Source organism: Chrysemys picta, chromosome 6 (genome assembly GCF_011386835.1).
Source record: "Chrysemys picta bellii isolate R12L10 chromosome 6, ASM1138683v2, whole genome shotgun sequence".
Taxonomy (NCBI): Eukaryota; Metazoa; Chordata; order Testudines; family Emydidae; genus Chrysemys; species Chrysemys picta.
The window spans coordinates 50,734,034-50,753,922 of NC_088796.1; the positions used below are offsets into that span (position 1 = coordinate 50,734,034).

A 19,889-nucleotide genomic window follows, 5' to 3' on the forward strand; every position below is an offset into this window, starting at 1 on the left:
ATATGCGGGCATATGTACCCCAGTATTTGGTGGAGGCTTTTTACAAAGGGGTGTAGGTAGGAATTTAAAATTTTGATCCATATGATTTATTCATTGCCCTGTGCCCAGAGTATACTTCATAGGCTCCCGGGGTAGACATGCCCGCATATGGTATGAGCACTAACCCAGGCGGCACAGCTGCATGGAGACAGTACAATGTTTATAAAAGATCGTCTAAGGAAGCCAGAAATTCTGCTAGTCGCCCAAGAAATGCTCCCCTTCACTCCCCGCATGCCGGAGCTGTGTTTGCTAAGGGATACGTGGCATGTACTAGACTCACACCTGTGCACACCGCTGTCCGCGTAACTTTGCTCTACCAACAGTCCCCGTTCACGTACGGGGAAGGGGAAATGAAAACGCGAGGCGCGCCTTTGCATGCCACGTGCGCCTTTACACTCGCGCCTTGCTTCCCGGCTGGAGCACCACAGGGGCTCAGAACGTGCCCGTGTAACTCGCACGGCAGCACCGGGCTGTGCCCAGGGCAGGGGGCTGTTTTGTCCCGCCGGCCGGAGCGCGCTCCGCGGTAGCTGCAGACGTAAGGCCGGTCTCCGGGCGGAAACTGCACCTAGTTGCAGAAGGGGAGCGTTGCTATTTGTGTCGTCACACCTGTCTACGGGACCCAGCTGCAGCATTGCCGCAGCGGCCCGGCCAATCCAGGGGCCCGCGCAGGAGCGCCGGAACCTTGGCCCCGCCCCCTGCTCCTCTTCTGCCCCCGCCCCCTCGCCCTGTTCTGCCTCTTCTCCCTCAGGCTCCACCTCCCGATAGCCAGGCCGGAAGCTGGAGTCCGGATGTAGACAGTGAGGTGAGCGTGTTCCCCCAGCCCCCCCGCGCGGAGTTGGGCCGAGCCCCTCTGCGCCTCCCCCCCCCCCCGGCTCCCCGCGCGGAGTTGGGCCGAGCCCCTCTGCGCCTCCCCCCCCCCCCCCGGCTCCCCGCGCGGAGTTGGGCCGAGCCCCTCTGCGCCTCCCCCCCCCCCCGGCTCCCCGCGCGGAGTTGGGCCGAGCCCCTCTGCGCCTCCCCCCCCCCCCCCGGCTCCCCGCGCGGAGTTGGGCCGAGCCCCTCTGCGCCTCCCCCCCCCCCCCGGCTCCCCGCGCGGAGTTGGGCCGAGCCCCTCTGCGCCTCCCCCCCCCCCGGCTCCCCGCGCGGAGCTGGGCCGAGCCCCTCTGCGCCTCCCCCCTCCCCGGCCCCCCGCGCGGAGCTGGACCGAGCCCCTCTGCGCCCCCCCCCTCCCCCGGCTCCCCGCGCGGAGCTGGGCCGAGCCCCTCTGCACCTAGCCCGTCTGCGCCTCCCCCCATCTCTTCAATAATAATTGTCTGACCCTCAATTACCAATCACTGAAAATCTAAACTGATAAAAATAAAAAAGCTTAAAATAAATATCAATATTATAACAAAATAAAAATCCTGTCAACTATAGGTAGGGTCCTACCAAATTCATGGCCATGAAAAATGTCTCAGGGACTGTGAAATCTGGTCTTTTGTGTGCTTTTACCCTATGCTATACAGATTTCTGGAGGGAGACCAGAGTTTCTCAAAGTGGGGGTCCTGACCCTAAAGTGAGTGGGTGGGGGGGAATTGCAAGATCGTTTTAGGGGGATTGCAGTATTGCCACTTCTGTGCTGATTTCAGAGCTGGGCGGCCAGCTCTGAAGGTGGTGCCCTGCCAGCAGCAGTGCAAAAGTAAGGGTGGCAATGCCATACCATGCCACCTTTACCTCTGTGCTGCTGTCTTCAGAGCTGGGAGGCTGGAGAGTATTGACTGAGGTTGACTGAGAGCCCAGCTCTGCAGGCAGCAGCGCAAAAGTAAGTGGGGCAATGCGATACTATGGCATCCTTACTTCTGCGCTGCTCCTGGTGGTGGCTCTGCCTTTAAAGCTAGACTCCCGGCCAGCAGCCGCCACTTTCCAGCTGCCCAGTTCCCAAGCCAACGCCACCACCTGCAGCAGCGCAGAAGTAAGGTAAGCAGTACCGCAACCCCCCTACAATAATCTTAAAACCCCACCACGATTCCTTTTTGGGTTAGGACCCCTACAATTACAACACTGTGAAATTTCAGATTTAAATAGCTGAAATCATTAAATTTACTATTTTTAAAATCCTATGACCATGAAATTGACCAAAATGGACTGTGAATTTGGTAGGGTCCTAACAATAAGGTTTTGACCCCCCGCCCCCAGCAGATATGGAGAAGGGGGTAAAACCTCCTCTAAGAGAATCTCAGGATGGGGATATGTAACTTGTATTAACACACAGAGCAACTGTAAATGTTATTTTATTTTAATATTGTTATTGATATTATTATTATTTTTTCCAAAAGGTTTTCAGTAATCTCTTGAGTGTGTGACTCTCTATAGTGCTATCTGCTGAGGTTAGTAAACATTTCCCTTTACATCACTCTCTCTCCACTTTAATGATGCAAAATATTCACAGACAGAGCTGTGTCCTAAACGGTGGCCTGCACCACATGAAGCTGAGGGACATGAACAAGAGGGGCCAGTGGGGCTGGTGCTTCCCCTGCTCCCCGTTACAGCTGCCTGAGGCGGCTTGCAGCTGTGCTAGCCAATATGCCTTATCTCCCTTGTCCAAATAGGCAATGTCAAACACTCCGACTGTAGGACAAGGGGATCCCACACTGAGGCCCCCCAGGAGCACCAAGCTTGGTGTGCACTACCAGGTGCTGGTGAGCTTGGCACCCCTGCGGGGTGGAGACTGGTGACTGCAGACCCCCTTGAATTGCTCCGTCCAGGTTAAAACAGTCCCCAGCCCCACCCGCGACCAGCACAGCTCTGCTTCTGGTGAGTGACGGGAAGTGCAGAGCAGCTTGCTGGGAAGTGTTTTCAGTGTGGTTGTCTCTCCCTCCTTGCCTGTGGGTCTCTACTGCACTGGAGGCCTGGTCCCGACACCCTGTCTAATATGTGCTTCGCTGTTTGCCTGAGCCCTGCCTGCCCCCCACACAGGGAGGGGGGCTCTGGCCATCAACAAGGGCCACGGTGAGGCTTGGGCAATATAGTCACCCAACCCTGGGGGCTCCATGCTGCACCAGTGGTGAGTGACTCTTGTGGGCTGCGGCCCCCTGGAATCTCATGTTCTGCGCGGTCAAATCCCTCTGCATGGCTGTGAAGTCACAAGAGGCCATTCTGTACTGAGGCTGTGTGTTGGTGGGGTGCTGGGCTTGTGGTGGCTGTGGCTTGCCTTGCTCCCTCCGCTCCCCTGCAGAGGTAGCCAGGGCTGCACTGAGACCGGCTGCTGAAACCTGGACTGGGATCAGGCCCTAAACGCTGGGCCCTGTGACTACCTCAGGCCTGCTGGGCTCTGCATCCCTGTAGCGTGGCGGCTGGGACTAGCTAATGCCCAAATTGTGGGGTGGGGGTGCTGATAACCTCGCTGCTGAGGTTGCTTCCACACCGCCTCGCCCGACCATGAGAGTGGATCCAGCACCTCATGCTGCTCCCTGGGAGGAGTCTGTGTGTGTGTGTGGGACTGGGTGGGCCAGATTAGCAGTGCCACACCCCTGCCCCCTGGTGAGCAGCCCTATATCTGGAGCTCTGTCCCCAGGCTGGGGAAGGCAGCACAGTCTGGTACCTGGGGAAGGGTCTGCTGGGAGCCCTACACTAGTGCCTTAGGCCAGAAGGACCAGATTAATCTTGTTGGCACTACCCCTGCTTGGTGTTTTCCCACCACTTTCACCAGGTGGGAGGGGGGGGAGAGGAGTGAGCAGCAAGTTGGGCCATGGGGAGGAGAGGCTGAGCAGGGGCAGGGCCATGAAGCGTGGGTAGAATCGGGAGCGGGACCACGGTCCCGGTGCTGAGGCCCCTTCTGAGTGTGGGTCCAGCACCCTTGTAAACCCGGTATTGTAGGCTAGGGTTACCATACGTCCGTATTTTCCCCGACATGTCCGGCTTTTTGGTTCTCAAATTGCCGTCCCGGAAGAATTTCCAAAAAGCTGAACATGTCCAGGAAAATAGGGAAGCATGATAAACCTAGAGTTACCTGCAGGAGCTGCGTGTCTGGGATGCTCGCCCAGCCCCAGCTAAATGTGTAACCCACTTCCCCCCGCTGTGCGAGGGGACACTGCGGCTTTGATGGGCTCCGGCCAGCCAGGAAGTGATGTCATTCTTCTTCTGGCCTCACCCCAGCCGGGGGTGTGGCGCTGTGGGAGCTGGAGCCATGCGGGCCGCTGCCTGGCCCTGGGCACGGGCCCTATTGCTGTGCTGCTTCCCCGGGCCCTGGGGCTGCTGCCCAGTGGGTCCCCGGCTGCTCTTCTGGCCTGGCCTGAGTCCTGTTGCTCAGCTTGGGCTGCTCCGTGCGCTGCTGCCCCGAGCCGCTGTCCCCGTGAGTACCTGCCCGCAGCCAGCCCCCGTCTCCAGCCCCTGCCATACCCACTGCTTGCAACCAGCCAGCCCCACACCCATAGGCGCCAACTTTACCCGGTGCCAGTGGGTGCTTGGGGCCCCCCGGTCTCCAGCCCTTTCTCCAAATCCCCGGCCCTGCCTCCTCTCCCGGGTGTGCTGCATTTCCCCTCCACCCCCCTCCCTCCCAGGCTTGCTGTGAATCAGCTGTTTCCATGGCAAGCCTGGGAGGGAGGGGGGAGGAACGGCGGCGCGCTCAGGGGAGGAGGCAGAGCGGAGGTGAGCTGGGGGGGTGGGCGCGCAGGAAAGGAAGTAACCCGGGGGGTGGGGGTGGAGTGTCCTCTTTTTTGAATGTTCAAATATGGTAACCCTACTGTAGGCCAGGGCTGTGCTGCAGCGGCACAGCCCTAGCCCTGGGGCCATGCCACAGTAGCTTAGACCTCTCCTGTGTTAACGGGAGGGGTTCTCCTGTTGCTGTAGTTAATCCACCTCTCCCACAGGTGGGAGCTAGGTGCACAGAAGAACCGTGCTGTTGGCCCGGCCATATTTACACCGGCGGTTAGGCAGACCTAATTGTGGCACTAAAGGTGCAACATTTTTCACAGCCCTGACAACATAGCTAGGTCGATCCAATTTTTAAGCATTCAATCTGGCCCAAAATTGGCTGAAACAAAAGTGTAGATTATACAAAAATGTGATGGTTTAGTTCCACCCACCCACCCAGCAGGGCAATAACCTAGTGGTCCCCGATGCTTGAGCAAAGAGACTTCTCAAGCTGTGGTACAAATGTAGAATTTTGTTTTTCTTTGGTTGGTGCCTTATGAGGTGATTTTACATGATTTTATTTATTAATAATGTTTTGCAGAGTAGTAGGTCTCAGAGTCCCCTATCTTAAATTTAAATTTAGTCCTATCATGCCAAATTTTGTGCAAACTGATAAAAGTCATGTACCCTGCCCAAAAGAACAAGTGTGACCTTCTGTATTTGCTTTAAAGGCTTGTAAAATATTCCAGAAAAAATCATGACCAGGTGGGCCCGTACAAGTACCACTCATAGCAAAAAGCCTCTGGACGCTACACCATGGGAGGATATGAAAAATGGATCCACCAGTGGAACAGTGAGGAATAAACAGCAAAATTATTCAAATACGCTTTCTTTAAAGAATGATCAAGTGAAGAAGAAGAATAAAAAGAAAAAGGACTATTTGAATGAAGATGTTAATGGATTCATGGAATACTTAAAACAGAGCTCACAGGTTATACATAATGGAAAGGTGAGAGCAGCAGACAGCCATGAGATGAGGGAAGAAGTAGCAACAGCCTTGAAGAAAGATAAGCGTCGGGAGGGAAGAAGATTGAAGAGACAAGAGATGAAGAAAAACACCATGGTAAGATCTCTGTCCTGTTCTGCCCTTTCTCTTCAAGTTTTTGTTAATAAGTGTATTCTATGATTAAGCTAAAAGTAATATAGGTAAAGAGCACTCTTTTTTCAACAAATTGCAAACATTTGTAGAAAAGTCTTAAAGCCTGCAGAATTTCAGTGTAACTAATGTTAAGTGGCTCGCCTGTTTGGAATCCACAAAATGTACCAAACTGACTTTTTGAAGGAGGATGCACTCCTTCTGTAATGATCAGCTGTTGATCAGTGAATGCCCAGTGTGAAATTCCTACATACACCTTTGTACAATCTTATAGATGGGTGAGTAATGCCTATAATATTGGAGCTTGATCATCTCATCGGTTGTGGATGTGGGTCTGTGACAACTATTCTGTGGTTTGCTAGGCAAATTGAATGTATCCCCATTATATTCTAGGAATTTTCCCCTTAAGGCTGACTGTCTTAAGATTCATAAAGTGCTTATTAGACTGGAATTTTGTGGTCTTGCTTTCAGTGCCAGTTGTTGAATCTTAGACCTTGAGATCATTATATGTCTTATTGGGCATTGATGTGACCTTATTTTAAAGATGTAAGGACCAAAACTTATCTTGATTCCGAAGTCTAAAACTAAACCTTGCAGGTGTTCTCTTACCCTAAATATGTGTCTATGACACAGAGATTTCAGGTAACTTTAATTTTAATATGAAAAATAGTTTAAAGAAAATAAAATTCTGTTGGAGGTAAATGCTGATTGTGTGGTATTAGCAGTAAGTGTATCCTTTTAAAATATTCCTGGCTGTAAAAATACACAGCAAAACATATGTAATGAGTTTCCATAGTCAGTTTAGTAATCCACATTTTATTTTCGAAGGTATGTTTCCACTGTAGGAAGCCTGGCCATGGAATTGCTGACTGCCCAGCTGCCCTTGAAAGTCAGGATATGGGTACTGGAATCTGTTATCGATGTGGATCTACAGAGCATGAAATCACCAAGTGTAGAGCAAAAGTAGATCCAGCTCTTGGTATGTTTTAACATCTACTTTTTGCTCTTAAAGGAAGTGCTTTGTAAGGGTTTTCTGATCACTGAGAGAGTTTCATTTTTGGTCAGAAAGTTTAACAGTTTTGAGGACATCCACTTTAACAGGTAATGCTTCCACATTACTGCAATATTGATTTATTTCTGTGAAAACACTGTGATATTATCTGTAACTTTGGTGTGAAGGTTTAACATGCATCTTAATAGAAGAACAATTGGAATCTTACAGGGGAATTTCCGTATGCAAAATGTTTTATTTGTGGTGAGATGGGGCATCTGTCAAGGTCATGTCCAGATAATCCTAAAGGACTGTATGCTGAAGGTGAGTATAATTATTGCTGTAAACCAAACATTTGCCCTCTTAAAATGGTGGTTAAATTTAGCAAAGAACAAGGTGGCCGCTGCCAGGTACGAGAGAGTGTAGTGAACAGAGCTCCTTGTAAGAGGTGTACTTTGTGTAGAAAAAGTATTTGACAACTGTAGAGTGTCTAGTCCATATCTTCATTAGCTAGTGATTGCCTCAAGTAACTGAAAAAAGAACAGGAGTACTTGTGGCACCTTAGAGACTAACAAATTTATTAGAGCATAAGCTTTCGTCTGCTACAGCTCACTTCTTCGGATGCACATAGAATGGAACATATATTGAGGGTGTGTGTGTGTGTGTGTGTGTTCCATTCTATGTGCATCCGAAGAAGTGGGCTGTAGCCCACGAAAGCTTATGCTCTAATACATTTGTTAGTCTCTAAGGTGCCACAAGTACTCCTGTTCTTTTTGCGGATACAGACTAACACGGCTGCTACTCTGAAACCTGTCAAGTAACTGAGCATGGGAGCTAAATTTAATTTGAAATTCAAAAAGGGGGTGTTCTCGATGATTCTACAAGGGAAAAAACCCTTTGTATTTATGTACAAAATGCATTGAAATATACACCTGAAGAAAGAGGGACACTCTAAACTTGTGGGGAGGAAGTGTATAGGCTCTTTTGACTAGAGAGACATTTTAAAAGCTAAATGCGCTGTTCTGTCCTCCCATTATATGTTGGATACGTGGGTCTCTTCAGGTATTCCATGGCTGTTAGCCAAACAAAAGTTATTACTGCACTAAAATTCTATGTTTAAATATGTGATAATGCTGCAAAAGAATAAGGAATTCAAAGTAAAGGCAGACACTGCCTTTAACTTGTGCTTTTGGATTGTAATTAATTCGGCCTGTGACATCACATGTAGATCTGAAACATGCAGTACCTCGGCATCCTGGTAATTGCAACATGCTCTAAGTGAAGCCTTTATTCTAGAAAAGGGACAACCTCAACTTAAATCACACTTCTGTCTGAAGTTCTTTAACGAAAGAGAGAGATTAAAATAGTCTTTTTTAAATTTGATAATCCCTTTTTGTATTTTTAACTTTCATTTTGCGGTATAATCAACTAGTTTGTGGATCTTTCACACAGTAACTTGGCAAAAATAGAAAAGTGACTGTAAAATCTCAGGTTAGTAAGAGGACTAAGTCAGATGTATTTAAAATTGCTTTTAACCTTTTTTGAATTGACTAGATCTCAAGTATATGTTGCTCCTTTAAAGGCCGGATTTTGTCCTCAGACATCCACATGCAATTCTCATTAACTTCAGAAGTAGTTGGTGCATGCTGGTATCTTGGAACAGAATTTGTTTTCTTAGGAACAATGTCAGAATTTCAAATAGCTACTCCTCAATATTTCTAGGCGAATATAATTCAAATGACTCTTTGCAGTAATGTTAATACTGGATTTGTATCTATCGTTCAGCATCCATAGATATGAGTGCTTTACAAAGGAGAGTAAGAATAATTATTCCTATTTTATAGAGGGAAAACTGAGGCCCAGAGGTCAAATTACTAGTCCATGCTCACAAAGCAGGTCTCCTATACACTGGACCATGTCTCAAGTTAACTTGAATTTTAGTCTATGAAAGGCCTCTGAGTTAGTCTCTAGAAGGAATTTGTATCTTTATTTATGCTATACCTTTGGAAAGATAGAGATATATAATTATATTATATATTATATTTTTTATATATATATATATATATATATATATATATATATATATATATATATATATATATATATATATATATATAATTTGTTTAACTTCTAAATTTTCTTGTTTCAAGTGTAGATCAGTTTTTATAACATGTTGACAAGTGATTAAAATATGCATAATGATAAAGCAAATATTATTTCCAGTTGTTAAGAAATAGCTTTGGATGTTACTTTCTTAACAGGAGGCTGCTGCAGGCTTTGTGGATCTGTGGAACACTTTAAAAAAGATTGTCCAGAAAACCAGAACTCAGGTGAGATCCAAGGGAATATAGCTTGCATGTCAAAGTTTTAAAATATAAAGACAAATTATTCTGTTGTAATGATGAGACCTATAAAGAGGGCTTGAAAAATACTCACCTAGTAGCAAATATGAAACTGTTTGGGAGGAATGGGGAGTGTAGGCAGATAAAGTAAACAGCAGAAATTGACAGTTTTTATTACAAATGGTTCTAGCCCTTAACACACATGAAAATAGTGTTCCAAATATAAAATGAATGTGAACCAATAGAATGCTGTCTTCCTGAGACAAAGAGTGCACCAATGCCTCTACTGTCTCCAGGGGCTGCCAGGTGAAACTGACAAAATGATCATTTTCCTGTGAGTAGCAGTGAAACTGAAAAAGTCAGTTTCAGAGTGGGAAAGCTTTGAGTGCAGTTGGGTAGTGGAACTATTTGAGGAAGAGGATATCTCCAAAAATGGAGACTAGGGATCCTCCCTGCCCTACAGCTGTCAGGAAAGAGCGGGTCTGACGAAGGGAGAATAGTGGGTCCTATAGACTTCTCAATAGGGAGAAAAGAGGAGATCTCTCTGGCTGCTCTAAGGATGTTTCAGACTAGTTAAGGCTGATATGAAAGATCTGGCCCCTGAGCAGGGTCTAGGGACTACAGCCTGGTATAAATCCAATAGCTGAGGTTGGAGGAATGGACAGCTTGCTGTGGTGGTGCTCCTCGATTGCTGCTGGTAGTGGTTGGGGAAGATACTTTACTAGTCTCTGGCTAACTGTTTTAGTTCTGTGCTAAAGGTTGTTGGTTAGCCCTTCTAAACCCTCCAAATTCTGCCAAAGTTAGTGTTTGTTCAAATATCTGGAAAAAATGAGTTGAAAAATATCCTTACATTGTCTACTGATAACTCTGAAAATTCATCATTAGGTTTTATTTTCATTTACTTTTCTTTTCCCCCTTACTGACCAGTGTTTGTTTATTATAGAATTGTCTGCATCTGGGAGATATGGTTTAATGATCATGCAGAGAATGGAGTCCAGGTTCCTAATTTCTAATAGCTGTTAGGCTACTGCTTTGTTTTCTGAATATCTGTAATAGAGACTACAGGAAGGTGAAATCACAGGAGAGGGGTTGTATGTTGTTATAGTGACTCAGTAATTTTGAGTTGCATGCATCCATTATTTCCACTTCCCCCTCCAAAAGCCTCTAGTGCCATTGGCTCTAAGATGCTGTCAGATCTCAATCATCAAATCCAGTTTCCTTCACCAGGATCTCACACAATCTTCATCCATCACTACTAAATATATATCTCTTGATTATATAAATGTTATGTCAGTTATTCTCAGTGTGCAGGTAGTACCTTTACGCTGGCATCAGATGTATGTGAAATGGCTGAAGTGTTCTAGTTCTTGAAGCATATTTTTGCCAAATAGGATTTGTTGGAGTTTTTTAACTGGTGTATGATTGTCAAAGATTTGTAGTGTAGAAGGGGCACTAGTGGTACTTGTGGTAATTTGTTCATTAATATTTTCCAAAGGTTAGCAGGCAGTACAGATTTTTGTTAGATGTAGCTTAAACAAAAGCCACTTCTGGTAATGTAGAACAAAAGAGATGTTTCTTTAATGTTGGGGAGATCTGAAATGATTGATTCCAAGGCTCAAACCAAACCCATGTCACATAACAGACCTCCGTGGAGTGGAGTTAATTTTTCAAGAATCTGATTTCAACCCACTGAAAACTAAAACATTGAAACTGCCCAGTGCTAAATTTAAAGAATGGCCCAACCTGGAATGGGTTGAGGCAGTCCTAGCTTTCACAAGAAAGAATTACACAGAAGTACACAGGATATGGAGGCACAGGTAAGGCTCTCTCTACACTATAAAGTTTTGTCTGCAAAAGCTGCCTTTTGCCAATCAAATAGGGGAGGTGTACACAGTACAAAGCTACTTTTGGTGGCAAAACAAAACCACCTCAATGAGAGGCATAACGCCTTTTGTGGCAAAGTTAAAGCAACAAAGCATTGGTGTAGACACTGCTGTTTGTTTTGACTACAGAACTGGCTTCCACCAGTATCCCACAATGCCTGCTAGGACAGCTCTGCTCACTGTTTTGATCTCTGCTGCCCTGCAGGCATGCGTCCCTCCCCTTTCAAAGCTCTGGGGAAGTATTGAACAGCTGAGCCTGCTGCTCCCTTTGGGGAACAAAGAGCAAATCATTACCTGGAATGCTCCTGTTCTGCCCAGCTCTAGGAACTCAGCAGCGGGCAGACTGCTGCTGCAGGGCGGGGCAGGGGTGTTGAGGGTGGGACTGCTGTGCTGCTTTGACATTCTTCAGCAGGCTCAGGATGCTGCTCCCAGCAGCTGAGGAGGCTGTGGGAGAACTCAGAGGGAATCACAGAACCACGGGCAGGCAGAGCGGGCTGCTTCAGGAGAGACTGCTGTGCTGAGCAGAGCTGAGGGCTAATGTGAGGAGGGTGTCCGTCCGTCCCCCGTCCCCCCCCCCCCCGGCCTCAGATAGGTCAGTAGCCTACTTTCTCCCCTGCCCTAGGCACACCACTCTCTTCTCCTTCCCCCCACACCCTTCAGTTGAAAAAGCAGCTAACAATCTACTAGGATGTTCCTGGAATGGTGGGATTAAGAAATCTGCATCATGTGATGCTGTACCTGCCCCATGAGGCATTGCAAGCCCTTCCCAAAGCACCCTGCTGCCAGTTGCACAGTGGGATACTACCACAGTGCACTGCTCTCTGTGTCGATGCAAGAGCTGTTAGTGTGGATGCACTCTGCCGACACAAGGAGCTAGTGTGGACATGCAACAGCGGTTTTAAGTAGAGCGCTTTAATTAAAGCGGCATAACTTTTACCGAGAAAACTTTGTAGTGTAAACAAGGCCTAAGTGTGAGATCTTCTAGGGCAAACAGAATCTAGCGAGTGCTACTGAAAGCTTGCCTGCCTGGAACCCCACTGTGAGAGATGCACATGACTTGGGAGTGCAGTTCGAAACTTCTGAATAGCTGTGTATATTGGTACTGTCTATACCCCATGTCCATGCCCTTGTGTGCTTCTCTACCCCACGTCCGGGTCTATTAGATTGCAGTTGTGATTGCTATGCTGTTCCTTTTGATCACCATAAGTAGTGAATAGAGGAACTCCTTAATATATTTCAGGTCATTGTTTTTTCTTTGATTTGTTTGTGGGATGGTCAGATAGTGTTAAGATTTTTAGTCCCATTGGATATTTCGTTTCAAGGCTGAGTAATTCCCACACTCTTGTGGACCTTATTTAAGGTGGCCAAAGCCAAGTCTACCCACTCCAAGTAGTGCCCCCTCTTCTAGTGGCATTGAATCAGTCACCAACAGGCCTACTCAGTGATGACGCAGGAGGATCACATTCCTAGTTACTATTCTAGCCCAGACCATTTTAGAGGGGGTTGTGAGTGTGTCCTATGGCCTAATGGAATACAGGACTCTCCTAGATACCATGCCTATCAGGGTGTCATGGTATTGGTGTCTGGACACTCTTTGACACTGCTGGTGTTGATGTCTTGACAGTGAGCGCCACTACATTGCCCATACTGATATCAAAAGCTTGTGGGTTGCTGGGCTCTGGCTCTGGAGCCCTGATGTCAGACTCCTGCTGTCTAGTGCCTCAGCGGCAAGTTCTTCTTTTATGTAGTTGTTCTGCACTGACTCGTCAGGAGGGAGTCCTGAGGATGTAGGCAGGGTACATATGCAGCCCTAATGGCTGGGTACTGTTCAGACATTCTGACCAAAGTGGTCGTATCCCCTACAACATGCACTCATGCAGGCAATAGTCTTGGGTTACTTCATTTAAGTAACCATTTTTTATATACCATGAAAGAACACAAACTTTCTTTCAGGCTGGCACACAAGTGGAAATTGGAGCAGTTTCAGTAGGAGAGAAGGAATTTTGTAGTGAATAAACAGTGGTGCTCTGTGAACCCTTGTGAATGACAGACTATCACTGTATCAGTGGCAACCTTTAGTTGATGAATTTGGTTTTCATTTAGCAGTATTGGTATTCATGTATGTCAGAAGGCAGAAGAGCAACACTAAAGAGTGTGCTTACCCCATGCAATTCCTATGCTGCAGGAGATGTGACAAATATGAGAGTTTTAGTGATGAGATGCCTACTCCTTGAAATATATAGCTTCTATGAGATACGTAATGGCAACTGACAAATGCCATTTTGAATGCAGAAGTACACTGCATATCCCAATCTAGAAAAATATGGATCTCTCTCAGGAGACTAAATTATATATATGAAGCTGAATTGGAATTCTCCATGGTTGGAAAACACATCCATAATGAAGACTGACAGTTAGATGCTGTGTAATTTCACAGGAGACCTGTTAGAACTAACACTGATATTTAAAAACAAGCACTGCTGCTTACAAAGCTGTTAGAATTCACTGAATCTATAATGATATGCTGTGGATAAGAATGAAAAGAGAAAATTTTGTAATCAGTTTGCATCATGCAAAGTACTCTTTGTGAGTGAGATAAATAAGATAACTGATACTCCCAAGACTCAGGGTTACAGTCAGTTACTAAAACACACACCATTTCCCCTGGTGACTCTTATTCAGATGCAGTTAAGGTATGCCAAAGCTGTTTGTTACTTGTTTTAGACTGGAACTGCCACATATGCACTGAAATTAATATAGGTTACTGATAACTAACTGGTCCATGTAATATTTTCAGCATATTCTGACTAGCTGGCCTCCAAAAATTGAACTGCAGTACAGAAGAGAAATATAGCATGCCAGTGTGCTAAGTTTTTTAGGAGGGGTATGTTAACTGGTATTGAATGGAGTAAAGTGTGGAAAGATGTTCTCATGATTAAAGAGAGTCAAGAGATCAGCTGTGCCACAAACTTCTTGCATGACCATTGGCAGATCATTTCTGCCTTAATATCCCAATCTATACAATGGGAATGATATTTACCTACCCTCTAGGCGTGCTAAGGCTTAATTAATGTTGGTTAATTACAATGAGGCCTTTGTGGAAGGTGTTGGAGGGGAAAGAAAGTATTATAGTTAACCCACTTTGGTGATGATAGGAGAGGGCCTAATTTGAAAATCTTGGTGAGTCCCCTGCTGAGAAAATATACCTTTATATAGTGTGTTCTATGTTTGGGGTTTTTTTTTAAGTTACAATATTTACTGAACTCTAATAATGCTTTGGGAGATAGCTGAGTTTGTAGAATAGAGGTTAAACAACTTGCCTAAGGTCATGGAGAGAATTTGTCAGCTAGAATTAAAATGCAAGACATCTTGATTGAGAGAATGTGGCCCAGTGGTTTAGCCACAAGACCGGTCAAAGTGAAAATCTTGGATATAACAAATAGTTTTACATAATCTTTTTTGCCTCTCTTGCTCCACAGATCAAGCAGTAACAGTTGGTCGATGGTCCTATGGAATGAGTGCAGATTATGAAGAAATTCTAGAGAGCCCTAAACTACAAAAACCAAAAGTAAAAGTACCAAAAGTTGTTAACTTTTGATAACTGCTCTCAGACTACATTAAACATCATTTGTCTTCTGAGTGGTCACTGAGTTATACAACTGCAAGATAAAGCTGGGTTCCTTAGGCCAAATTCAGCCCTAGCATAGTGGGCATAACTTCACTGACACCTACTTGCATTGATTCTGGCTTCAGTAAACTAGCTGGATTGCAGTTGCCACATGACTTCTTGTGTATTCACAATTTTCTACAAACCCCCTCCCCTGCCAACCTTAAATGGTGATCACTTAAAAACCTAAACAATGCCTAAGTGAAGGTGTCCTGAGGAGAGAAGTAATACAGCAAACAAATGTTTAAAATGCTGTCATAGTTCAGGGCTAACTGCACCACTGGCCCCTCTCCAGTCTCTCTAAGTGTGCTCATTAAATCGCAGACTTCATGCTTTCAACTCTCCAGGGTGGAATCGCACGATTGGGGATTTGGGCTGCAATACTCCGTGTACCAGCCATTCTCATCCCTACAGGTCTGCTTGCGTTCAGCATAGGCTCCTTAAAACGAAGTATTGTTTATGAACACGTTCCTTCAGCGAAACAAAAAAAAAGGCCAACACATATGAAACCTCAATTATGCAGCTTCACTTACTGTCCCCAATAACACCTGGATAGTCAGTTATACTCTACTGGAAAACTTCTAGAAGCCACCCCAGATTTATTAATGCTTTACACACAATGGTGGGTCCAGAACCACAAAATGTATCTGAATGGGAAATTTGCCTTTTCAGTAGTGTGCTATCGGTGCCAAGACAGATTTGATGCATTCAGTGTGAAATCTGAATTGCTAAAGCATTTACAGACAAAGTACTTCTGTGCATCTTAGAAGGTGCTTAAGTGTGCCTTAAAGGGTGCTCAAGGATCCCTGTCTCATCAAAATCTTAGTTTGATTCAGAACTCTAACTATGAGACACTGTACTAAACTTTTAAAGTAACTTTGTCATAGTTAATCTTTAAAGGATAATTATGTAGTGATCAAGATGTTCACTTAACTTCCTATTTTAACTTGTCCTTTTATGAATGTGTTATGACCCTTCTTGAAAGATGGCATGGCTTAGCAAACTCTTTTGGGCCAAGCCATGGCTTGTTGCTGCCTTGGAATGTACAGTTTCTTGTGGTAAAGCAGAATACACAAAATTATTGTTTAAATGCTTCCTTATTTATACATTTTCTTAATATATTTTATTAAAATAAGTCAATTTTAAATTTGAATTTTCTATCATGGTAGTTGCATTTTTCTTAATGATTTCCCTGGTTCTGGTCTTATTCTTCCACAGAATAGTTTTCCTTTTAATGCATCTTTGGACTATGCCTATCTGGACTTTAGGAAATAAATGCTTATGCATCTGGCTCATCAGCCTCCATAAAGTACATAAATACAGTTTGCAAAAACCAAACGAACCCAAAATGGAAGTAAATACCAGTAACCTCCTCATACCTTTATAGCAGTTAACTACAGAAACCGCAGGGAGGGAAAGCACAGGAGCTCTGCAAGGAGCCGCTAAAACAGCCTGAGGATTGCCCAGATTTGTGCCCCCTACTGTCATAGTCCCCAGGAGTGTTTCAGTAATGGGGAAGGGACAGGGCACAGCACTGCTCTGGCTATATCTACTCATGTTCTCAACATGTCCCTCCAGGCCCATTCCTTCACCAGAGCTATCTGGTTGGTGATGGGCATCACAGAGCTGAATTGGCATCTTATAGGGAACTGTGCTGGGTCATGAGTGGGGCCATGCAAACACTTTGCAGAAGCACCTCTGGTGTAATGTGGCTGTAGCACAAAACTGCATTCTCTCTCCCTCCCCCTCCTCACTAGTAATTGAGCACTCCCACTATATTATACACTAGGCAAATGCAAAATTAGAAGTAGTAACCAATGTTTTTAAATCAGTGCTTCAGTGGGCCGGGAGCACTCCAGTGTGGCTGTTTAAAGTAAGAAAGGGGATAGTGTAACGGTAACCTACAGGAAGCACTACTGGAGGTTTACGGATCTATTTCACTTCTGATGTATGTTGGAACAATTCCTCTCTGCTTAAGGCAGTAGTGACTGGTGTGTGAAGTCACCAAATGCGTAGGCAGTTGTGGAGCAAGCTGACCGTATCAATGGGAAACATCTATGCAAGAACTAAAGAACCCCTAGAAAGACTAGATTTTGCAGGTTCTCTGCCTGAGATTCAGGGTACCTGGACTGGACTGGGAGTCACAAGTTGCTGGGCCTTTTTGGCTTTTGTATAGTCAGTGCAAAGGGTTCCTGGGACACAGCTTTGACTCAACACTTAGAGCCAAATTTTGGCATTAAAGAAGCCCTTTGGTGTGGTTCTGTGTGATTTCCCAACCATGTTTTTGCTACCCACAGGTCATTTACCGACAACTACCCACAACTAGGTGCTATAGTGGTGCCTTGCACTCAGGTAGACTCCTTACATCCTCTATCACTGTGCAAGGGGGTGCAAATTAGTGTAACAGCTGTGTGTGTATGAGGGCTGGGGGGGGGGGTAGAGATAAAACCACCCAAATAACTGAGGATGAGTCTAAGTAACATTTTTGAGGGCTTCTCAGTCTGATTTTTCAAAAGTCACTGGGGCCCATATTCTCAAGGCTAGTGAGTTAGGTGCATAAATACTTTTGAGGAGCTGGGCCTAGGTGACTTTGGAGAATGTGACTCTCATGTGGAGTGGCTATAAAGAGACCTAAAGGAGTCTACTTGAGTGTAAAGTATTCTGAATTAGTGTTAGGAGACCAAATCCTAGCTCCTGTTTCATAGTGCAAAATGGGGTGGAAACTGGTTGCATTTCTGAAGATGGGGATTTTCCCAGCAGGGAGAAGATCCCAACACCTATGCCAGATGCTCCTACAGCTGTCAACATAGGGGCTGGGGAGGGGGTGTGGGTCAAGTACTGTGTGTTCTGGCTATTCCAAGCTGCTGGACAGCTCCTTAGGAGACTTGCCAGACAGCCCCATGGCTGCTCTAAACTGCTCAGGGCATAAAGCTGGAATGAAGATCATGGAGCAGTAACCAGCTCCCTTGTATTCCCCCTGCCCTCCCATCTCTGCTACCTGCAACAGAGGCGCTGGGGACAGAGGTACCAGTAACTATTCCCTGTTTTCTCAGGGCTTGATCTAGCTCTAGTTGAAATCAATGGGAGTCTTTCCATTGACTTCAGTGGGCGCTGGATAGGGTATTAACCGCTCAGGTCTGAATGCACCAAAGCATAAGCCTCTAATGTAGGGGCGGGCAAACTTATTGGCCTGAGGGCTGCATCAGGTTTCTGAAATTGTATGGAGGGCCAGTTAGGGGAGGCTGTGCCTCCCCAAACAGTCAGGCATGGCCCAACCGCCCCCCCTGCTTCTTGCCCCCTGAGACTCCTGCCCCATCCAACCACCCCTGTTCCCTGATGGCTCCTCCGGAACCCTTGCCCCATCCACACCCACACACTCCCCGTAATCCCTGCCCCTGACTGCCCCCTGCTGACCCATCCAACCCCCCACTCCTTCCTGACTGCCCCCCTGGGATCCCAAGCCCATTCAACCACCCTGTTCCCCACCCCCTGACCACCACCACTCCGAACTCCCCTGCCCTCTATCCAACCCCCCCTGCTTCCTGCCTCCTTACCGCGCTGCCTGGAGCATTGGTGGCTGGTGGTGCTACAGCCGCGCTGCCCAGAACACCAGGACAGGCAGCCGTGCCACCCGGCTGGATCCAGCTATGCCACCGCGCAGCACAGAGCACCGGGTCAGGCCAGGCTCTGCAGCTGCGCTGCCCCAGGAGTTTGCAGCCCCACCACCCGGAGCATTGCGCTGGTGGCGCAGTGAGCTGAGGCTGCGGGGGAGGGGGCTGGCCTCCCGGGCCAGGTAGGAGGGTCCTGTGGTCCGGATGTGGCCCGTGGGCCATAGTTTGCCCACCTCTGCTCTAATGCAATCCTGAGGTGCACCACCATGATTCCTGAACTTTTATTCTTTAAATCCATTCAACGGTATTGATTCAGACTAAGGACTAACTGCCAGCAGTATTCCTTTTTTTTAATTTCAAAGCAGTTTAGAACAAAAAGCCTCTGAAACCATCATTCCTTTAAGTCTATAATTTAACATGGCCAAAATAGTTTATTCATCATTATTATTTATTGGTCTATATTTTTTCAAAGCTATAATATTAATACCCAGCGCTTCCCTGGCACTTGTCAGCGGTAGACCTCACAGCACTTTACAAAGGATGAAAGCTTCATTATTATTGCTATAGACCAGAGCAGATTTTTAAAACTGAGTTTAGAAGTGTTTGTAATAGAAACTATGTCCTCATTTATGCCTGGGCAACTCCACCAAATTCAAGTGAGTGGTATAAATAAGAACTTGTCTCCATTCTATTTAAAATTAAAAATATGAATCAATCAATTCCTAAATCAGTGGGAATTGCGAGTGCTCAGATTCTCTCAGGATCAGGGCTGAAATGAGGTGTGTGGCTTAAAGTAAATATTTCAGGCTGGTAGATCGGGGTTCTCAACCTCTTTCTTTCTGAGAGCCCCCCCCACAACATGCTATAAAAACTCCACCGCCCACCTGTGCCACAACTGGTTTTCTGCATATAAAAGCCAGGGCTGGTGTTAGGTGGTAGCAAGCAGGGCAGTTGCCTAGGGCCCTGCAAAGCTAAGTTGCTTGGGCTTTGGCTTCAGCCTCGGATGGCGGGGCCCCACGCTTCAGCCTGTATGGCGGGGCTTTGGCTTTCTGCCCTGTGCCCCAGTGAGTTTAATGTTGGCCCTGCTTGGCGGCCCCCCACTAAAATTTGCTGGCAGCCCCAGACTCCTGGTTGAGAACTACTGTAGTAGATGATATAGATATTAAGAATCCTCATGTTTGCATGCAGCACTTAAAAATGTTTTATGATAATCTTCAGAGCTCCCCTGATACTTTACTTAAAACAAAATACTGTAAATCTTGCTACTGTCCATCTCCAAGAACCTGATGCATGCAGAAGCGGTGTCCTCAATGGATTTTGATGAGCCAGTGAGATTTGCAGCAAGGTAAGGCAGAACACCAGAGGTAACTTGGTTAAAGTAAGACACCTGGGTAACAAATTAAAAATGAAAAACTCAAAACTTGAGGAACGTGAAGGTCATTTTCTCAGAATCTATATCAGCATCAGTCCCTGAGAGGATTTTAATACAAAAAATAAAAGCACTGTGAAGGCAATATTAACTAGAAAATAATCACCTTTTAAAAAGTATGTTAGTGATCTTAATGTCTCCACATCAGCTAACTGCTCAAGCA

At 46.1% G+C, this 19,889-nt stretch overlaps 2 protein-coding genes across 9 annotated transcripts in view; one reads left to right on the forward strand and one right to left on the reverse strand.

Moving 5' to 3' along the window:
• The first annotated feature begins 721 nt into the window (after positions 1–721).
• Positions 722–15,764, forward strand: ZCCHC9 (zinc finger CCHC-type containing 9). Of its 5 annotated transcripts, none has more exons than XM_042855876.2 (8): positions 722–841; positions 2,352–2,402; positions 2,625–2,829; positions 5,397–5,770; positions 6,632–6,782; positions 7,026–7,118; positions 9,056–9,124; positions 14,499–15,764. In XM_042855876.2, exons 4-8 carry the CDS (start codon positions 5,405–5,407, stop codon positions 14,615–14,617), a joined length of 798 nt encoding a protein of 265 aa, XP_042711810.2. In that variant the 5' UTR covers positions 722–841; positions 2,352–2,402; positions 2,625–2,829; positions 5,397–5,404; the 3' UTR covers positions 14,618–15,764. The 5 variants fall into 5 exon arrangements, with proteins under 5 accessions (XP_042711810.2, XP_005288233.2, XP_008165705.2 ...); XM_008167483.4 differs by having other exon boundaries at positions 724–841; positions 5,379–5,770; XM_005288176.5 differs by lacking the exon at positions 2,625–2,829 and having other exon boundaries at positions 723–841.
• A 2,862-nt stretch (positions 15,765–18,626) lies between these two features.
• ACOT12 (acyl-CoA thioesterase 12) overlaps positions 18,627–19,889 on the reverse strand; it is a 45,247-nt gene continuing 43,984 nt past the window's right edge. For all 4 annotated transcript variants that reach the window (XM_005288171.5, XM_065550153.1, XM_065550151.1 and 1 more), the window contains exon 15: positions 18,627–19,684. In XM_005288171.5, the coding sequence (XP_005288228.2) occupies positions 19,535–19,684 (150 nt within the window). In that variant the 3' untranslated portion in view covers positions 18,627–19,534. The remainder of the gene's footprint in view (positions 19,685–19,889) is intronic.